The 21,998-nt window shown below is 35.6% G+C and overlaps 1 protein-coding gene across 2 annotated transcripts; it reads right to left on the bottom strand.

Moving 5' to 3' along the window:
* Positions 1 to 1,914: 1,914 nt before the first annotated feature.
* Positions 1,915 to 21,674, bottom strand: LOC306875407 (E3 ubiquitin-protein ligase RNF13-like). Of its 2 annotated transcripts, none has more exons than XM_079425933.1 (10): positions 21,382 to 21,674; positions 19,640 to 19,776; positions 19,462 to 19,542; positions 13,240 to 13,365; positions 10,057 to 10,144; positions 9,032 to 9,122; positions 8,624 to 8,729; positions 8,418 to 8,511; positions 3,749 to 3,829; positions 1,915 to 2,846 (listed from the first exon to the last, which is right to left on the bottom strand). In XM_079425933.1, the coding sequence occupies exons 2-10, from the start codon at positions 19,751 to 19,753 to the stop codon at positions 2,494 to 2,496; spliced, it is 1,134 nt and encodes a 377-aa protein (XP_079282059.1). In that variant the 5' UTR covers positions 19,754 to 19,776; positions 21,382 to 21,674; the 3' UTR covers positions 1,915 to 2,493. The 2 variants fall into 2 exon arrangements, with proteins under 2 accessions (XP_079282059.1, XP_079282060.1); XM_079425934.1 differs by having other exon boundaries at positions 1,916 to 2,846; positions 21,056 to 21,394.
* Between the last annotated feature and the right edge of the window lie 324 nt (positions 21,675 to 21,998).

Here is a 21,998-nt window from a genome sequence, read left to right as displayed (position 1 = left end):
TTTCCAAAAAAGATTCTGGTAAGTTTTCAGAATTGCCACCCCTTTGCAACCCTATTTTTAGTGCACAAAACCACATTTCTCTCAGGACCTTTTTTTTTTTGCACACACAAAGTGTTAAATGGTTACTAAAACTATATATTTGGGGATTTAGAATGTCAATGCCAAAGGACAATGGGTCTCATTCGCTAATAAGTGCGTACGTTTTTTGTATTTATACGTACATTTGAACTTCTCACGAAAACTTTCCGCCTAATTCACAACACGTGCGTACGCACATGAGCTTGTTCTTAAACTCGTTCTTCTGTTAGTGAATCTGGAGTCTTCTAAAAGAGCGCCCACGTGCACGAGGTTAGTGATTAGCATAATACACGCCCAAACCAGCTCCATATAAGGGCTTTCCGCAAAGCGGCACTCGTCCAGAGAAAGACACTTATGGCACAGAAACAAAAGACAAAGAAAAGTAACTTTAACGATAATGAACGTGAGGTTTTGCTGTCGGAGGTGGAACATAAAAAATGTGCTATTTAAAAGTAAATGAACAGCCATTCGTCACTCTCAGCAAACATATCTGTGCGCCAGAGCACCTCCATTGGGGGGCATTTAAATTTCTGGGGGGGGGGGAATCACGTTTTGTGTGTGGGGGGGGGGGGGGGGGGGGGGGGGGGTATTCGTGAAGAGCGTGCAATCTGTGATCGCGTGCAGTTGCTAAAGCGTTAAATTGTTTTTTTATGTGCGCTGTTTTATCGGTACTTTCGCTTTCAAAATCGATCGCTTTCAGCAAGGAGGAGAGAGGATGAAAGTGGGGAGGCACAGTAAGTTTGGGGGGCCACGGCCCACGAGTGCCCCCCTTGGCGCCGGCCCTGCTGTGCGCTCTCTAAAGACCGCTCTCTCCTTAGAGCACGCGCCGCAATGTCTTCAAGCAGTGCCAAGTGTGCCATGCCTCCAAACACAAGGTGAGACTCAATAATCACCGTTTATATAAGCATAGATCAGGTGATTTGTTGTTTGGACCTCTAATTTTATATATATATATATATATATATATATATTTATATAACTGGACCTCTAATTATACTTTATCAATTTTAACATCTTACTTTTCACCCACCCTGTACATAACATATCTAATTATATGTGGGGGTTTTTTATACATGCTTACAAGGCCCCGGGCGTACATGATTATTGCGTACGTGTGGTAGAAGTTGTTCTTGAATTTTTTCGTACATTTAGAATAAATTTTAGTACGAAAGTTGATGAATCTTGATTTATTCGTGAAAACGTCTGTACGCACATTTCACGCAAACATTTGTGCGTACGCATGTTTAGTGAATGAGACCCATTGTTAATAAACAAAATATGACTTGTTCTTTGTCAAAATATGAAAGGTTTGTGCAAGCTTTTCTTCTAGGTCCACTTATGTGTATATTGTTCATGTATGGGGTGCAGTATGTAATATTGACAGCTTAGCAGTTGAAATGGGTACTGCAGTCCAAATTCAAAATACTGGAGAATGTTTGTTTCTCCCTCTCATTAGACTCGATGCTCATGGGTTGCCAGATTGAGGACACAATAGGAACAAGCGCAACGGACAATGAAAGACGAGTCTTGCGCAATCGTGTCAGGTCACAGAGCCGAGGCTTCTTGGATCTTTGATCCAGTTTGTTTGCGGGCTCGAGTACGCTGTGTTTTCCACCACCTGGCAACCTGGGCAGAGTCACACAGACCAAAACAAAAACAGACATTCTGACATGGAACACATTTCAAAAGTAGAATCACTGACACTAGCTTTGTTTTTCAGAGAAACAAATGTGAACTTAGCATGCTTCCTAAACATAGCGTTTTATGCAGTCAAAAAAAAACTTAAACTATGTGCTGCTTCCTAAACTCTAGATGACAAATTGACACGCAAACAGCAAAAGGTTCATGAAGAGAACCTCTTCATATTTTATTCATGAAGAGAAATTAATGTAGACTACTTAGAAACAAGGGTGAGCAGAAATGTATATTTACAGTAAAGCAACATTAAAAGGCAACCAGACATCGGTAACAATTCACGTTGTTTTATAAAAAAAAAAACCTTTGAATCTACTTACCCCAACTTACTTCCTACTTACAGTATATAAATGATGTGTTATTACCTAACTACTCTTCCAAGATCAGTGGAGTGACTGGTGTTTAGAACAGCTCCGCTGTTAATGATCAAAACTAAAACGGTGATGTCAGTGTCGCTAATAAAGTCTTATTGTATCGTATAAAACATGCAGTTGGTCGCGATCGGATACAGGTCTGAGATGAGTTTGGCAGCAAGTGCTAATGACATTCCCAAAGATGGTGTTTCACCAAGTTGGCAAAATTGCGCACTTCATTTGGGAGGAAATCATGTTTTATAAAATTTTGCTGCATAGTATTGCCGAACGTTAAACAGATGGCGTTAAGTGACGGTGAAGCGTATTGGAATCTCATTGAGAGTTCGAGTTAGCGTTGGCTAACGCCTCAAGCGCTGGCCTCCATGTTGTCGGGAAGGCCCTGCTGCAGCTGTACGACGACAGTCTCCACCGTAACCTCCTCCTCGCTGTCAGTGGTGTCGCTGCGCTCGTCGTAGTCCGAGGACTCTGCATCGGGATGGGACAGCAAGCCGGACATGGTGCCGAAGGAATGGGCACTGGTGGAGGCCACAGATCGCAGCAGGGGCGTGTTTTCCGACACTTCGTTCTCCTCGCCACCACTGTCGCCCGACTCGGACTCAGAGTCGGAGTCGCCGTCAGACGGCACGACCTTCTGCTTGCACACGGGGCAGGTCTTCTTGGTTTTGGTCAGCCATGGGTCGACACACTTGCAGTGATAGGCTGATGATTGGTGCAGAGAGAATTAGTGCCACACATCGTGACAAAGCTGATCTATTACAATCCAAATTCTTTTGATTTATTAATAGTTCATTAAAAAATTCCACTAAATAAAATTAATAAAACGATCTCCCATGACTATACAGTGTACATTAAGTGTGTGCATTTTGTATGCATATATAAAAAAAATTCAAATATCTACTGATAATTGGATTTAATGTATAAATTCGAATTATTATTCTGCACTTTAATGCCATGAGTTAAATTAATAAAAATAAAAAAATCCCTACCATGCCTTTTATTTTTTTTTATTTATTAGTAACAAACTTCTCCAATTTTAATATTAATATTAAATAGTAATATAAAGTGTACCCAATGTACAATGTTTTAATACATATATTCAAATTATTTTAATGATTATTGTATGCTTTAATGTCCTGGGTTAATTTATATAAAAATAAAAAGCCATGCCTTCATTTATCTAAAATGTTTGCATTTACTACATTTAACTTTATTATTTATAAATTTATAATTGGTTTATTTTATTTGGTTTTTTTTTTACTTACATTAACTGACTTGGACATTTTTTTAAGATGCTTTTATTTAAAAAAAAGTTTTTTAAATTTGACTAAAGCCGTTTATTTGTTTTTGTCATGTGGTTACAACATTTTCAACAAATGCTCTAGGTTAAATGCTTAATTTCATAATTTAATAATACTTAACTAAAGTAAAACAAATTGTGTTTTGTGATCGTAGTTTACAATATTTTTACATTATTTCCTTAAGTTGTAAGCAACACGTACACCGTTGACAATACTTGTTTTGAATCTGAAATATTTAACAGCTAAAGTTTTCAATTTGCTAAATATTTTTTGCTGATTAAGAGACAAACGAAACAAACTCACCATGTGAGCAGGGAAGAACCCGCAGCTTGTCGCCCTCCTCGTACTCATCCAAACAAATGGCACACACGTCATACGAATCACCTACGAGGAATTGAGACAGATTATCTAAATCAATATATATATATTTCATCAATATCTTTAATAGAAGGGCTCCTGATTTTCACACTTGCAGCACATGATTGAGAAACATTCAGCATCTGCTTTCAGATTCTGGGTTTTGTGGATCAAGGAAAACATTCCAGGCTCAGTAAGTCCAGGAATTCGTCCTGCCCTACTTCAAATTCCTCTGGCTTTTTTTTAGGTTTCTTTGCACCAATGAAGGAGCCGCTCCGCCGATGCTCAGTGTTTATAGAAGTGGTAAACGAACACAAACTGGCATGGCTGCATGTGACCGTATATGGAGAAGCTCGTATCTGCAGGATGTCAGACTCGACGGTTGGTTGAAAAGTTCACAGAGAGCAGGTTTGGATGTTACCAATCCACTGTTTACAACAGAAACAACTCAACACTTTGTGAAGCCAATGACCTCGTGGAAAATGCTTCATTCGCTCTGAACTGATGAAGAATAATGGTTTAAGGGAAAACCTGCATCTACTGGGTTACGTGTTTGAAAGGCACTTCATGATATAGTTTACCATTACCGTGTTCAAACAGCGATCCAATATTCGTTTTTTGCCATTTTTTTTCTTTCAGATTTTACTATAATCTTTGTTTTTCCCTCATGATTAAGTTTCCTCGAGATCACGTCAAGTAGACTAGCGATTCACAATGATAGTAGTATCCAATATTCATGGTATATTTGCAGTAATAATTTTGGTAATAGAAAATTAACCAAAATTGTATCAATTTTTATATCCCCCCCCCCCCCCCCACCATTAATTTTATTTAGAATGGCCATAGTGATTCACAAAGGTTTTGGGTATATTTGTGATACATTTGCGCTGATTTTTTTATGCCAATAGATAATAATAATAAAAAAAGATGTTTCCTCAAGATAACGTCACGTAAACTAGCGATTTCGCAATGATTTCGACTTTGCAAATTCAGACTTTTCCAATATTCAAGATATATTTGCACAATTTTTTTTGCCAATTTGTAACATTTTGGCAACCCAATTGTATTGAATGTTGTATTTTTTTTATTTTATTTTTTTTTACAATTTTCGTAAAGATCACATCAAGTAGATTCGCAAAAGTTTCGCAACTATTGGCACGTTTTTTGGCACTAAAAAATTAATCAACATTGAGGGTATTGCTTTTTTTTTTTATTTTACTATAATCGCCCCCACAGTGTTTTGAATTTGCTAATTTGTTAAACATATTGGATATTTGTGATATATTTGCACTGAATTTTTGAGTTTGCACATCTGATTCACTTCAACCTGATTCATAGATTTGTCTGAAAGAATATTTAAAAATAGTATTTTAATAAATTAGTATTAACAGTTTTTTTATTTTATATATTTTTCAAAGGTAATATATTGACAGAGTTTAAAAGAGCCTGCAGTGAAGCCAGTGTGTTTCCCGCTGTGTGTCGTATAACGGCCATGACAGCAGCTGTGTTCTGAGTCTACGGTCAAGCTGCGCTGTCATATGACAGGAAAAACCCGCTCACTCTCTCAGTGAGGCAGACTGCAGCAGCCGGCAGAAGCGATGAATCAGCACAGCGGCCGGATGAAGAAACCCAATGAGTCAGCAGAGACGCCACGAGCAGGAATCAGAGGAAGGTGAACATCAGGGTGAAAAACACGTTTGCAGGCCTTTATCTGTGTGATGGGATTCAAAAGCCTCAGTAATGTCCATACGGATGAAACAACTGCTTGTGTAAACATTATATAGGGTAAGATGTGTCAGTGGATTCATATTTATTTATAATCATATATTTAGGAAGGACTCTATATATGTGACCCTGGAGCACAAACCCAGTCTTAAGTCGCTGGAGTATATTTGTAGCAATAGCCAAAAAATACATTGTATGGGTCAAAATATAGATTTTTCTTTTATGCCAAAAATCATTAGGATATTAAGTAAAGATCATGTTCCGTGAAGATATTTTGTGAATCTCCTACCGTAAATATATCAAAACTTCATTTTTGATTAGTAATATGCATTATAAAGTACTTCATTTGGACAACTTTAAAGGCAATTTTCTCATTTAGATTTTTTTTTTTTACACCCTCAAGAGTCCAGATTTTCAAATAGTTGTCAAATATTGTCCTATCATAACAAACCATACATCAATGGAAAGCTTATTTATTCAGCTCAATTTTAAAAAATTGACCCTTATGACTGGTTTTGTGGTCGTATTGACGATAACCGTGATATGTAAAAAAAATAAAATGAAATAGTGTTAATACTACACGTTAATAATATCGGAAACAAATCCAGCACCAGTATCTGGTTGACACTCCAAAACAGTAGGTGGCACTAGTGCACCTGAACACTGATGCCACCCATGATAACTAAAATGACATCTATTACGGTCATAAAAAAACATGAAACGTCAAAGCGAGACGCACTTTTGCAACCGGAAAAAGTTTGCTAGTCAACAAACGAGTTTCGTATTCCGTAAAAAAGGATGGTGTCTGTTCACACCAAGGATGATAACTATAATGATAGTTTTTATTCTATGAGAACAGAGACACACTACAACTATAGCAATAACGATACAGAGGAACGATATCGTTGGAATTACTTTCGACTAAAACACTGACAAACAATCAGAACCCATCCTGCTTTAAAGAGCTTAAGCATTTAAAGTGGCAGACGACAAAAACGTAGAGCATGCTTATAATTAATAAATTGTGCATTGGTGTGGACACTAATATACTTATCGTTATCGTTCTTATGTGAATGAGGCTTTAAACAGCAGACGACAAACCTGCAGCGCACACTTATAACAAGAACATTATCGGCCGCTGGAGTGGATGCTAATATAGCTTTCATTATAGTTAGCTAGTTATAGTTAGTATAGATTAACACTTGTTTTTTTTTACACGTTTATGAACAGTTATGGTTACAAATGAAAAATGAATTTTAGTCTAATAGCGTTTTTGTTTTTTTCTATAGCTGTCGCAATAATATAGATAGCATGAATTCTACTGGCCAGGATAATTGTCACAAAACCAGAAAATCTGGTTTTGTGACAGTCCTGTTCTTCATTCTAGTCATTTAAACATCATTCAAATAGACAAGCTGCCTCGCTCATGTCCATATGTTTTGCATAAAGAAAATAAAGCTCATTTCTGAACCAATTTTAAGTACACGCCCTGGTTGCATTCACTTGTTGCAGATAAATTATCCACGTGACACCTGGTAAACAATTACAAATGGCCTTCACGCTGATGTGACTCTCATTTGCTCAGAATATCTGAAGCGTATGAGACGACTCGGACACGTTCTGCTGCCGCCGGCCCGCTGGCTTTAGGAAATCTCGCACACCCTTTATCGGTTTAATGTTTGAAAGTGGATGTCAGGTGTATCTGTAACCTGAGTCCAGACAGCACTCTTTCCTTATACTCAGTGAAAGTGACGTCTGACACCTTCAGGAGGAACGACTCCGGCGTCTACTTTCACGTTTACAGGCAAATGCACTAAGAGCGAGCTGAACAGGATGCTCATTCATGCAGGCACACAGTGCGAGGTCAATGGTCACGGTGTTGATTTGGTTGTAAAATGGCTTGATGATTCACTATGAGGAGGTGGAAACGCCGAGAGCTCCGGCGCGGGAGGGGAATTCCACATTTCTCCCACATTCTGTTGTGCTGTCTGTCCAACACAGATAATGGCGAATACTGATGAACCAGCAACACGACAGCTTCACAACATCAAAATAAAGAGGCTAAAAGGCCCATATTACTAAGTATAGAGTGTATATCCAAAGTATACAGTGTTCTGCTTATTTCTGGTACATACAGGAAATAAGTAATAAGTGGAAGAGCCTACAAAAACACTGGATTTTCCCTCAAACATAAATCAGACGGCCGTTTTAAGGGAATCTTTGACATTTAAGTTCAGTAAACATTGCATTTTACAACTGACGTTAACTCTTTACAACTTTTTTTTGGTTTTTTACAAAGTTGATTTATTTTTAAAATAATATACCTTTACGTATTTGCATTGAAATGGCTTTTTATAGTTTCCGCAGCAACTATAAATTTATCGTAGATAAATGAATTTAAAACGGACATTTTAAAAGAACTGATTTCTTGAATTGAATCTTTTTCATTGATGTTTGAATCAGATTCTAGAATTATATGTTTGCAGGTATTTAAGAAACATGCTAAGTTAACACGCTTGTTTATCTGAAAAACAATGTTACAGTCAGTTATTCTGCTTTGAAAATGTGCGTTCCGGGCCGGAATATCGGTCTCTGTTTTGGTTTGTGAAACCCCGCCCACTGCCAGTTTACCCAATTGTATTTCGGCACCCCGGGTTGCCAGTTGGTGGAAAACACCGCCTATTTCATGTCATTCATCGTCATGTGCGCTCGTTCCTGTTGAATCTGGCAACGTGCCAAATTTTAAATTTGGACTGTCAATCTTACATGCAGCACCTTTAAGGAAGTTTCGGTCACTTATGACTAATTTAATGGGTTCCTGCTGAATAAAATCTTAAACTTTATGTATTTGTATTTATTCTAAGCATCAGATCTTAAAGACATCTCTCACCTTTCTTATATTTGTGAATTGGGAGTTTCTTCAGCTGGTCCTTGCGTAAGCGACTTCTCCTGGCTCTATGTCTGTCCTGTACAAACTTTGTGATCTCAGATTGAAAAGATGTAAACATGTCAGTCAAGACGAAGATATTTCATTGTTTACTTGCATATTTTATATATGTTTACTTATTTTAAAAATTGCACACAATCGTGACTCACCATGAAAACTACAATGAGGATGAGGCAGATTCCAACAATAATGAGGAATGGGATCAGATAATATTCCAGAGGCAGACTGAAGTCCGGCATGAGAATCACATGACCACTGAAAACACAAAGCAAGACTGTGATACTGCTTTTACACGACAGGTCTTATAAACAGACAATAATACTTAAAACTCATATTATGTATGTATGTAATGTATTAAATACATATTTTATTAAATATATGAACCTTTTCATTTATTTATGGTTGTGAATACTTCACATTTTCAGACTTCGTGTGAACAGCAGACTTTCTAGTGTCATATGACTCTTGGAGTGCCAATGCAGCTGAATTCATCAGATGTTTCTGTTAAGTAACCATCTGAACAGTGAAGTATTCAGAAGTGAAATCAGAGCCCTCACCCTTTCTCATAGATGTAATCCTCTTTGAGAGAGTTGGCCGCTTCTTCACCAATAAACACTGAAGGAATGTCTATCTGCTTCAGAATATCCACTGCAAAAAAAAAAAAAAAAAAAAAGTGTACATTAAGACACTAAATGCGACCAGATTTGGTTCCTCAAACAAATGAATGTTAAATAATCAAATGTATTTTAAAATGTTAAATAATATTTATTTTGTTCATTATGTCCACTTTAAAGGAATAGTTCACTTCAAATAAATAAACAAATGAATGAAAACTGAAAGTTTTATTTAACCCTCCTCCTCCCCAGCACCACCTGTCGATATCTGCTCAACATCAATCCTACACTCCATTATTGTCAAATGCTGTTAAATCTATATGAGAGTTGATTGAAATATGGAAATATGCTGTGGATTATTGTGATGTTTTTAATCAGCTGTTTGGACTCTCATTCTGACGGCACCCATTCACATCCATTGGTGAGAAAATAATGCCACATTTCTCCAAATCTGATGAAGACACAAACTCATCTACGTCTTGGATGACCTGAGGGTGAATACATTTGTGAGTAACCTATTCCTTTCAAAATATCTCTTTTGCCCAATTTCATGTACAATATTTACGTAAACGTTTTGTACAGTCTCAGTTTGTGTATGTATAGTCAACTATTTAACGTATATGTATAGTCAGATGGTTAACTGTTGTATAGGTCTATAATTGTTTTTCTTATACTTCTATTGTTGGATGTTTGTATTTATGTTTAACTAGTAGCACCGTGGTCCTGTGAGACATGGCATTTCATTCCTTTATAGGTCCACACATGTAGCATAAAGACGATAAAGCTTGACTTGACTTAAGAACGCTGAAGGTTGGTTCCTTTGGCCTTCATCCTAACATTCATAAATACAGTGTTGGTTATTATCAGCACAGGGGCAGAGGTTTGTGAATCACAGCATTGTCCCACAGCAGAACACAAGAGTGCGTGTCTCCGCTGCATGTTTTATGCATTCGTGTGCAGGAACTTACGATCATTGGATCCCATGCTGATTAAGTCATCAGAGTCCACATTGTGGACAATCGCCGCCTTGTAGCCGGCCTTCTGCGCATGGAGGACCTGAAGAAGGACAGAGAGACAGAGGCATTGTGTTCAGATAAACACAGGCGTCATACGTGCACTCCTCCAACCCCCACACACACGTCTTGTGGGACACATGTATTGTTTATTCACATGTACACACTGGTTTAGTTTAACAAGAACATGTCTGGATCAGAGTTCCCCTCGAAATCTAAAGAAATATTCGCTTTTTTAAATGCGACATTAATCATTTTCATTACTGTAATGAAAAAAATCTGATAAAATTTATATTTTGGATAAAGCTTTATTTTTATACAATAGTTGTCATGTATAATAATATATATATATATATATATATATATATATATATATATATATATATATATATATATATATATATATATATATATATATATATATATATATATATACACACACACACATTTAATGTTCAAAAGTAAAAAATTTGAACACATGGTAATGAGGTTGCGGGTTCGAGTCTCCGGCCGGCAGGGATTGTAGGTGGGGGGAGTGAATGTACAGCGCTCTCTCCACCCTCAATACCACGACTGAGGTGCCCTTGAGCAAGACACCGAACCCCCAACTGCTCCCCGGGCGCCGCAGCATAAATGGCCCACTGCTCCGGGTGTGTGTTCACTGCTGTGTGTGTGTTCACTGCTGTGTGTGTGTTCACTGCTGTGTGTGTGTGTGCACGATGGATGGGTTAAATGCAGAGCACGAATTCCGAGTATGGGTCACCATGCTTGGCAGTATGTCACGTCACTTAGTGAATGTTTGTGCAAGCAGTGATAAAAACATTCAAGACATTCCTCAGATACAGACATCACATTCACATATCACGTGAAGCTCACAGATAAAATATCAGCTGTAGATACAATATCGTCACGTGATTTGAAAATATTGCGAAATATGCGCCAAAATGTTATGATTTTGTTTTTACCTGATGTTTTATCACCATACTCTATCTCTACACACCTTACAAAGGTGCACAAATTCCACAGAGCTGTCAAAGCGGTTTATTGTGGTATAGGAAAAACATTTCGAACAGTACGACAGGCATTATGAGATTGTGTTTGGAAACTGCAGACAGACCTCTTGAAGTCTTTGCATATTATTTGCCAGCAGCATGAAGCTTGTTCGCAGTGAAGCACGTCTTAGAGAGCGGGGGCAGGTTTTGCATTTAGGAGCGCATTTGCGTACTTGCACGGAGGCGTTTCTATGTTACCCGTGTTTGTAGTTTTAGGACACTTTTAATATAAATTGGATTTAAAAAATGTATTTTATAATTGAAAAAAAAAAGTTTATAAAAGGTTATATATATTTATAACCAACATTATAGCATTTTAAAATATTTTATATTTTCAAATAAATTTTTAAAAAGTATTATGAATTATATAATTTATCATATATATATATATATATATATATATATATATATATAGTATTTTTTTTTTATATATATAGTTTTTTAATTGATAAATTATATAATTTATAAAACAATACATAACTAATACAAATGATAACATTTAATAAAATCAAGTTATTTCTTTTTGTTTTTTAATGTATTTTGTATTATACATTTTTAATATTTGGAAAATAATCATTTATACAACTTGTACAAATACATTATTATAATTTATTATTTTACATAAGTGATATTATTTGTGAATTACATTTTAAAATGAATTTTTATATATATATATATATATATATATATATATATATATATATATATATATATATATATGTGTGTGTGTGTGTGTGTGTGTGTGTGTGTGTGTGTGTGTGTGTGTGTGTTTTTAAATGCATTTTTATAACTTAAATATGTACTTTATAAAAGGATTTTTATGAATTTATATTTGTTGTAATTTAGAAATATTAGAAATGTGTCTGTTTCATATGGTTTTGAGATTTTCATACAACCACAAAAAAAAAGTTTCCAATGTCAAACATAAAATGTGGTGCAACCATTGAAAAGTTCTGATTTTTGTATATTTTGAATGTATGCGAGTATTCAAACATCATTATTTTCAAAAACATTTAAAAAAAATTAAATAAATTTACATAGCATGAAATATGAATTCATAAATATCTTTACATTTTTGGGGGGTTGTAAATGTAAATGGACAATGGAGACAGACAGAAATCAAGCACTCTGGAGCCCCACTGAAAGCACTGAAGAGATGATGAGCAACATCAGGTGTGAGTGGAGTGACTCATGACCCCACACACACACACACACACACACACACACACACACGGGACAAAGTGCTTTATCAAGCATTGCTAGGAGACTGTAACAGTGTTATTTTAGTATAACTGAAATAGATTTTAGAATTTAATTTTTTTATTTTCTGTTTTCAGTAAAGTTAATTTTGTTGTGTTTTGTATGTTTTTTTTAAATGTCTATATAGTTTTTCATTTTATTTATTTATTAGTATTATTACAATTTGGAAACGCTGAAATAAAAGGAGTTACAAGCTTAAGTAAGTTTAATAAAATAAGTTTTTTTATTTGAATTAAAATATTTTTAGTTAACATTTATTTGAACTAACAACATTTGCATACAAATGTTTAGTTTTACTTAACTATAACAACTATAACTATAGTGTAGTTCATTTTAATAACCCTGACTAAAATGAAAACTATTAAAAAAAATGTAATTAACTGAAATAAAATATAATATAAATATCAGATTAACAAAAGAAAACAAACAAAAAATAGGTAAAAAAAAACTAAATATTTTAAATATATTAAAATAAATTAAAAGCTAAATACAAATATATAAAAAAATACATTTAATACAAATAAAACCTCATTTAAAATATTCATAAATACTATATTGGTATATAAATGGATTATGCTAGCATACAGTAGGCTTTGTTAAACTGCTAGTTTCGGTGTGATAGAGATCTTTCTCATGCTGCTGAAAAACATGCAATCAGTTGCCTGATGATTTCATGTTTTGGCACAGGGTCAGGTATCATGGGGGACGTTCTGACACGTTACGCTGCGTGTATAAACCTTTCCCATGTTCTCTGCGACACTCTTGAGAACGGGAATCTGTGGTGTTTCAGGCAAACAAACTTCCACAGGTCTGCGGTCGAACCTACCTTGATGTCAAAGTTGCAGTCGAAGCGCTTGATCAGCACGATGAAGGCGCTGCTGAGGTTGTCCCGCAGGGGAGGGGGGTCGATCGGCACGCAGGCGTTCTCGGGACGGGCGCCGATCAGGAAACCCTGCGCACAGGAACAAACAATCTCAGCAGAGCAAAAGACTCCCCTCTGCTGGATCAAACACACAACTACAACAACACAGTCTGAGGGAAACTCCAGAGGAAAATGAACAATAAAGCTCTTATCTTCACCTCTTAACACCAGCTGTGTTTCCTTCCACCTATGTTTACGCGCATTTTGGAATATCGCATTTAAAAATAAACGCTGGAATGGAACGCCGAGATGTGCATAAATTCTAAAAAAATCTCTTAAATACACGTTTAAACTTTATGTACATAAACTACGATGGAAACAAAGTCCACCTTGCGAATTGAAACGGCGCTTTATTCGCCAATGTTTTATGCGATATTCCAGTTTTCCTCATAAGTTAAATTCACATCTTTGGATGGAAACGTAGCTAATGTGACCTCAATCGGACACTTTCATTTTGAGACATGTTGTAAGGTTTCATTTTTGTCCCTTAATCATCAAGAAGGCAGTTGAACAATGAAGAAACGCTTGAAGGCGAGTGTCGCTCCATCAAGAGGGACACTTCCTGTTTTTTAAGGATGGGTTATTGGGCCATGAAAGCAGGCAGGCATGAGGCCAGCACATGACCACATGAGGACGAGGACGAGTCAAAGTAGGCCAGGAAGAAAACCAGAGAAGCACTGTATTACTGAGTGTTACAGATGCATGTTATATGGTTCATCAGCTGACATTACGTCAGATTTTAGATCTAACGTCCTCTGTTTTTACATTTAGGCCGACTTCAAAATATGTGTTAAAAACAACACAAAATGAAGATCTATATTTCTTAGTTATTATAATGTTGTGATGCTTTAATTCTCGTCGCATTTAAAACAGCTAATTGTAGTCTTTAGTTTATTCAGAAAAGAAAAATATAAGCAGATATAAACTTTATTATTTAAACAAAAAAAACATTAAAAATGTTCAATAAAAATGTACTATTTCACAAACTTTACATTATAATGTTGTGAGGCCCGTATATGTTATTTTCATAATATGCCACAGCATAATTCTTACTATTAAATAAATTGAAACAAATATATGCACATAATAATAAATATGCACAGTACATACACATTATGTAAACAAAAACTTTTAATTTGGATGCGATTAATTGTTTGACAGCACTAGTATGCATGTATATATATGTGTGTGTGTGTGTGTGTGGATTTTTTTGTGCCTTAGACTAAACAGTTTAGAATTTTATTAATCTGCATTTAACATGTGTAATTATTAATTATAGTTCACTTAAAATTAAGATTTTAGCTTCTTTTTTTAAATAATTAAAACAATATAGTATGGAATTGTAATAGTCTTAAATTATATTAAATACTCATTAAAAACAACAATATTAAGTAATGAAAAATGAGTATCCATTTTCATAATTTACATTATAATGTTGTAATCCCTAAATTAACTTGTTTAAAAAGTCTGATTTTACTGATTCACTTTTTAAATTATTTAGGCAATTTAGTTTTGAATTTTAATAATTAGCCATTACATTGTTATTATTAAATGATTATATTAAATACTGACTGTTGAAATAAATCAGGCTTGTGATTCATTTAGTTTTAGATTTTAATTAAGTATTTTATTTTCCATTTATTTAGAAAAAAAATATTATATAACTTTAATATCAGGCATTTACTGGTATCAGCTATACCATAATTGTTAATATTGGCTTTTATTTTCGTATTTTCAGTTTTCCTTTTAATTTTAGTTTAAATTCTAGAAACTTTTGCCTTTTTATTGGTTTTGTTATTTGGTTGGTTATTGTTTTTCATATTTCTAATTATATTTAATTTGTGTTTACTTCAGTTATGGTTTTAGTCATTTAAGTACTTAAAAAAACATTTTATTTCAATTAAAAAAGTTAGTTTTAAGCTCAGTAACATATATAAATAAATATATATCAAACACTAATTTCCACTGCAGAAAACTGATTCCCTTAAACCAGCTGATCTCGAACCAGGACTATTGAACATCGGGGTTCGGAAAGAATATAAATTTTTTCACCAAAATGGCACAAGAAAGCAAATGCAACCACAGACCCTGCATTTCAGGAAGTGGTCTAACACTACTTCCTGTTCTGACTTGCGGTTCTTTACATTTATACTTTGGTGGCATAATGCAGCAGGTTGATTGCTGGTCCAAGATGATTTACCAGCTCATGACTAGATTAGATCGGCTGCCACGCTCCAAAACAGAGAGCAGATTAAGCTGGATTTTCCGGCAGGGATTAACTCCCAACACAATATTTAGCAAAAATAGATGGCGATAAGCATATTACGTTGTGTCCAGCTGAGCAGGACAAAGGTGAACGCTGTTGCTTAGAGAAAATATGAAAAACTTGTTGGATGACCTCTGAAAACATCACTTTGGTTTGAGCTGACAAAGAAGGGGAAATCAAAGCGAAAGGTTGAGCGAAATGGAGAAGTCACAGATGTTAAGTCCTTTTCAGTTTTCACCAACATATCATGAGGTTTGTGTGATAAGGTCAGTGAATCAGGAACAGAAAATTAGCACGATTCGGCTAATTAGTACAACGTAGAACTGCTGTGGAAAAAAAGACAATCTCAAAGCCAATTCATTTTAGGAACTATTATTCAATTCTGTTGTCCAAATAATATCACACTTAAAACAGCGTAAATATTTTATTGTTGCTCTATGAAATTTTACGAGCAAAAACTGGTCATTTCAATGGGAATTTGCATGAATTTTCAGTGGTGAAGAAATTTCCAAATGCAAATATTGAGTGGAGTTCAAATTTGGTGAATTTTGAAACTCAAATATGCAGTGCCGACCAATAGCAAGCCAACAAAGCAAAAACGAATATCCACAGTCCAGGCGTTTTCGTGGCAATCAGCGCAATGAAGAATTTCACCCGATGGACTTCTGGTGACAAAGAAATTTCCAAATGCGTTTTGGTCAATTTTGACACTCAAATGCGCAGCACTGACCAATAACAAGCCTCTTGGTTAAGCAGTAATGTTGGTGTGGGCAGAGATTTGTAACTTAGCCACAAAGCAAAACTGAATATCCACAATGGACGACGTTATAAAACTATCTGTTCGGAAATCAGTTATTTAGGGTTGGGTTCATTTGCAGAAATAGCTTTGGATCTTTATCTTATTGTCACATTTAATAACAATAGATTTTTAACTCAAACCGTTGACAAATAATAGATTTTTAACTCAAACCGTTGCAGTCTGTCAGTCATATAATGGCAGTCAATGGGACTCACGGGTTTGAGAGAAAAAAAAAAACATACACAGACAAAACCAAATTAAACCCTGTGGCTCGACGATACATTGAGGACTAAAGACATGAAACAATCGGTCTGTGCAAGAAACTGAACAGTATTTATATTGTTTTTTACCTTTTTTGATCCACTGCACTGTCCAACTGTCCTGAGCGCGTTCACAACAGCTGGCACGTGACGCGTCGTCGTCTTCTTGCTTTACAGCGGATCGCAGACTTATAAGTGCATGACCGCCACCTCTCTCAAATGGACCATTGACACTCCTAATTGAGATTGTAAATAGAGTGTCAATGGTCTATTACGCCGGATGTTGTGAACGCGCTCAGGACACTTGGATCAGAGGTAAAAAGCGATATAAATACTCTTCAGTTTCTTGCACAGAGTGATTGTTTTGTGTCTTTAGACCTCAATGTATCATCACGAGCCGCACGGTTTAATTTGGTTTTGTCTGTGTATGTTTTTTTGTCTTTCAAAGCCGTGAGTCCCATTGACTGCCATTATATATGAGTGACAGACTGCAATAGTTTCAGTTAAAAATCTTCTTTTGTGTTCTACTGAAGAAACAAAGTCACCTACATCTTGGATGCCCTTGGGGTAAGCAGATAAACATCAAATTTTCATTTTTGGGTGAACTATCCCTTTAATAGCAGTGCACACTTATAAGAATGTTATCGTCTGTTGTGTGGATGCTAATATAGCTATCATTATAGTTATCGTTCTTGACATGAACAGGGTTTATAAAGTTGCAGACAACATAACAGCAGCACACACTTGTCATAAGAACGTTATCATCTGTTGGTGTGGACGCTGATATAGCATGTAGATAGAGAACAAGGTTTTGCAAGATTAATGCTCTGTCATGTGACCAAAAGAGAAACCTTTAACTTTGCCTTGGTTAACTTGTATTGCAGTCGCCTGTTAAGCAACCAATTGTGCCTTTGGAAACACAATTCAATGCATTCCTGCTTGATTTTAATCGGCGTCGGATACCTCCACACCCTCACAAAAGCATCTTACACATTACTCTTGGTAAAATGCTCTGTCAGAGCTTTCTCTAGCTTTTAAGTGTCTTTAGACTGTCAGCAGTTAAAAACCTTTAAATCAGCACCGTTATAGACGTCAAAACCGGAACAAACTCACCACCTTCGACAATAAATTACAGGACATTCAATGCTTTAAAAAATGTTCTTGTTTTTAGTGAGGACTAAGACAGATTGCTTCATTAAAGGATTTTAGTCATATTTAGTTACGCTATTAAAGGCCATTGGCTATCATCCAAACGTTTGTTAAAAACACATCTCACTGGCTTCTGACGGACCCTGCACCAACTTATTACACAATGCCTCCTGAAGATCGAGCAGTCGTTCAGCCAGCTGATTGTGCAAATCTGTAGATTTGCACATCTTCTCTGATGACGTTTCTGCTTTGAGGTCATGAGCTCTGCAGATGAGAGCAAGGTCTCACATTAGCAGAGCCGTGGAGGGTGAGTGCTGCAGTTTTGGGTCAATCATCTCCACTCGTCACACGGAACAGGGTCGGTGCCAGACTCACTAAACTGATTCACCACGTTTGAGGACTGGGGGTCAGCTCAAAACATCTATTTTTAACTTTTAACCCCTTTTACACCGTCAGGGGGCTGGTAAACAATCTCGAACAGCTGACGTTTGCATAAACTCTCCTCACATGCACATCTGGCTAAAGCTGTCATGAACACTAATAGTGTAATAATAACATTTATACCACAAGAGGTCATTCATTCATATGAAACGCTCTTAAACTCACATAATTGTTTTGTTGGTAATTGTGCACTAAGTTTAATGTAACTTAAACTACCAATCAAAAGTTTGGGGTCAGTTTTTAATGTTTTTGAAACTGAAAGTTTCTTCTGCTCACCAGAGCTGTTTTTATTTGATCAGAAATACAGTAAAAAGTGATATTTTGTAAAAACAATTATATATATATTTCAGTTCAATAAAATGTTCAAAACAGTAGTATTTATTTGAACTTGAATTTTTTTTTGTTGTTGTTGCAATATTATAAAATGCCCTTACCATCACTTTTGATCAATTTAATCCATCTTTGCTTATATTATTATATAATATATTAATATTTTTCAAAAAATAAAATAAAACATTTAACCTTAGCTTTTAAACAGTAGTGAATTATATATATATTATATATTACCAGTACATAAAAATACATATTTAAATATTTATTTTAATTATTTATAATTAAAATACTGATTATTCTTTACTTAAAATTTGCAAGTAAAATAAGTTTTATTTATTATTTAAATTGCACAATTATTTCAATATTTCCAAATAATTAAAACCTTTCTATATCTATTTTGTACATTGTCACATTTTTTTTTTAATCCAGCCAACCTGAATATTATATTATACACAGTAAAATAATATTTATTGTTGTTGTCAAGGTGATCTGACCATGATGGGCTAGAATATTTCATTATAATGTTAAAATAAAGAAGAAAAAAAATAAAAAATAAAACATGCATTTCTATATTTAATTAAAATATACTTTTTTGGATGACAACCATTTGTAACAAAGTTAAACTATAAAAGTAATTGCAGTTTATATAATCATCATGATTATTTAGGCTGTGAGATCTACATAATTCTGCAATTATCAAAACACACAAATGTCATGTTTTACCTTTGCATTTTTAATAAACCACAAACTTCACAGACTTCAACAGTGGGTCTTGCTTTACTGCTTTACCAATATCTTGTGCACTAAAAATGTAGATTTTGGTGAGCTAAATAGATACGTTTACCCTACCGTGTCTTTCATCAATATAGCTTACTCACCTTTAGTCCTTCACTGGGCAGCCTGTAGCCAAATCGAGCTGGCAAGTCATCAAAGTTCTCCGTTTTATTGTCGAATGAATACTGAAAAACAAACGCAACCATGAATTACAGTCCGACAACCAGGTGTTTAAATGTTGCATATCAATTTACTGTTGCTGCACACGTGTCAGAAACGTACAGCTGATATATCGGCCTCCACGGGCAGCAGATTGAGGAAGGCAAATATCTGAACCGTGAAAATGGTGTAAATCTGTGTGGCCGAGAGCATCAGCATCCCCAAAGAGAGCAGCATCTTAAGAGCTGCTTCAATTACACCTGCAAATGAAAGGAAATGATACGTTAAAAACATTTCCTGTTTCTGAGGGGCTAATGCAAAGGAAGCAGATGCTCAGATATACTGAACGCTTTTCAAAGCCTTCCAGAAACTGAGCACTAGTGAAATACGACTTATAACGATGTAAACAGTATGCAAATTGCTAATGCTTCAATAGAATTGACCACAAACAGTCGTCAATCGAGATGCTATTTGCCCTGATAATGAGGCAGATACAAAGCTAAGAGGACCATGATAACAGCCAAAACTTCACCCTCATCATTTCTTGCTCAACAACGACATGACAGCAATGTACTAAAAACTTTTTTGTATCTTTGAAAAGTTTTGCGTAAGACAACAATGTTGTTCAAACACTCCTTGTTCACACAGATGCACAAAAACAACTAAAAACGCTGTATTATTCATGCCAGGCCAGTAATTGGAGACGCCACTTTGTAAAGAAACACTAAGTGAACAAATTTACACTGTATCGTTATCAAAAACTTGTACTTCGAAACCTGTTTTCAGGCCCCGAAACGCGCTTGTCATGTAAATGAACGGCCAAAATGCATTAAAAAGTTTTTTTGTTGAAAATGTTGTGTTAACACCCCGTAAGGCTGAACCCCCAGGGGCCTGTTTCATAAAACAAGTTTACCAAATAAGCCAGTCTTAATTCAGTTAGTCTGAATTATTTTCAACCAAGTCAAACTGAAATAAACCTGGCTTATTTGGTAAACTTGTTTTATGAAACAGGCCCACGGAACAGCTAAAAACTCATATTTGTAACACCTGGCTAGTCTCTCATAAACACGTATAGACCACGCCCATGTTTCAACACGCCACGCCCACATGCTCATAAACCACGCCCACTATTAAACTAGCACTTTTCAATTTACTAAACTCTTTTAAAATATGGATGTTATAAAAGTCTGATACAATAAATGAACTGTAAACACGGGTACAAAAAAAAATGACTCGTAGCGTAAAAAAATTGTTAAAAGGGGGCGGGGCAAGAGCCACTTGCATTTATATAGTGTTTAGTTACATTTACACTTTAGCTACCTAACACTTAGATTTAGTATTAAATGCATACAAAACATAATTTAACAATAATAAACGCTTTAATAGTTCATTCTTATTTTTACAGTTTTAACTGATCTATCTAATTTAAATTCACTCACGTGATGCAAAAACGTCCTTTTTATTTTCCAAACAGCATATTGTACAGACAACGGGCTTTAAAAATGAATAAATAAATGGTCCACGATTATATAAACATACCATTCAATTCCGTTGAACTGTCATCTGCTTTGCTGTTACTCAAACTGGTTTGAACTGATTTGTTATGCCCTAAATCACAATGCTTTTGGTTGCATTAGCACGCTGGCTAACAGTCAACACCAACCGGATGAACTTTAGCTTTCCTCGAACGATCTGCTTTGAATCTACAGCACCTCACCAAAGTATACATATCACAAAATATACATGTATCGATATTCCCAAAGAAGAAAACGACCGCGATCAAAGAGAGCAGTAAACTATCATATAAACGACGCGACTGAACCTCAATCAGCAAACAGAAAGCGCAGGACGCATCAGAGACTTACCATTACATTAGATGGTGCTCTTTAGTCCAGGAAGATTATACACCCCGATGACTTTACATTAGAGTGAAAGTATAGGCTTCAGACTGCTCATATCGTCTGGCAGGCCAGAATGTCAACAGATCCAAACACACACACACACACACACACACATACACACACACAGCGCCCTCTAACGCACAGAGGCAAAATCAACTCATCTGACCGACCACTGGCCCCAAACTTGTTCACTATGAGAAGGGGACATGTTTTTGTCTCATGTAAGACGTTTGTATTTTCTGTATATATTTCTGTGTAATCATCACAAACAACTTTGATTGGTCCAGTCTGAGCAGCGTTGAGAAAAGTATCAGGTTTCTTATTCTAGATGAGCACAGCGCCCTTTAGCGTTCACATGTAGAATCAGCTTATCTGGAATCATGCTAGCACAGTTAGCTTCCTCACAATGAAACTCAGCTAAAAGGGAACGTTCTAAGAATGTTGGCATTCTGACATTTTAGCAAGGTTCTAAAATGTGACTTTAACAGAACGTTCGTGCAAAGTTATCTGGTCTTTAATAACATTCTCAAAACTTCAGAGTTTATGGAACGTTTTTCTGAAACATTTTGGTTGGACATTTG

Source organism: Barbus barbus (assembly GCF_936440315.1).
Source record: "Barbus barbus genome assembly, chromosome: 9".
Lineage (NCBI taxonomy): Eukaryota > Metazoa > Chordata > Actinopteri > Cypriniformes > Cyprinidae > Barbus > Barbus barbus.
The sequence above is the reverse complement of the archived record's forward strand: the minus strand, read 5'-3'. Positions and strand labels throughout refer to the sequence as shown.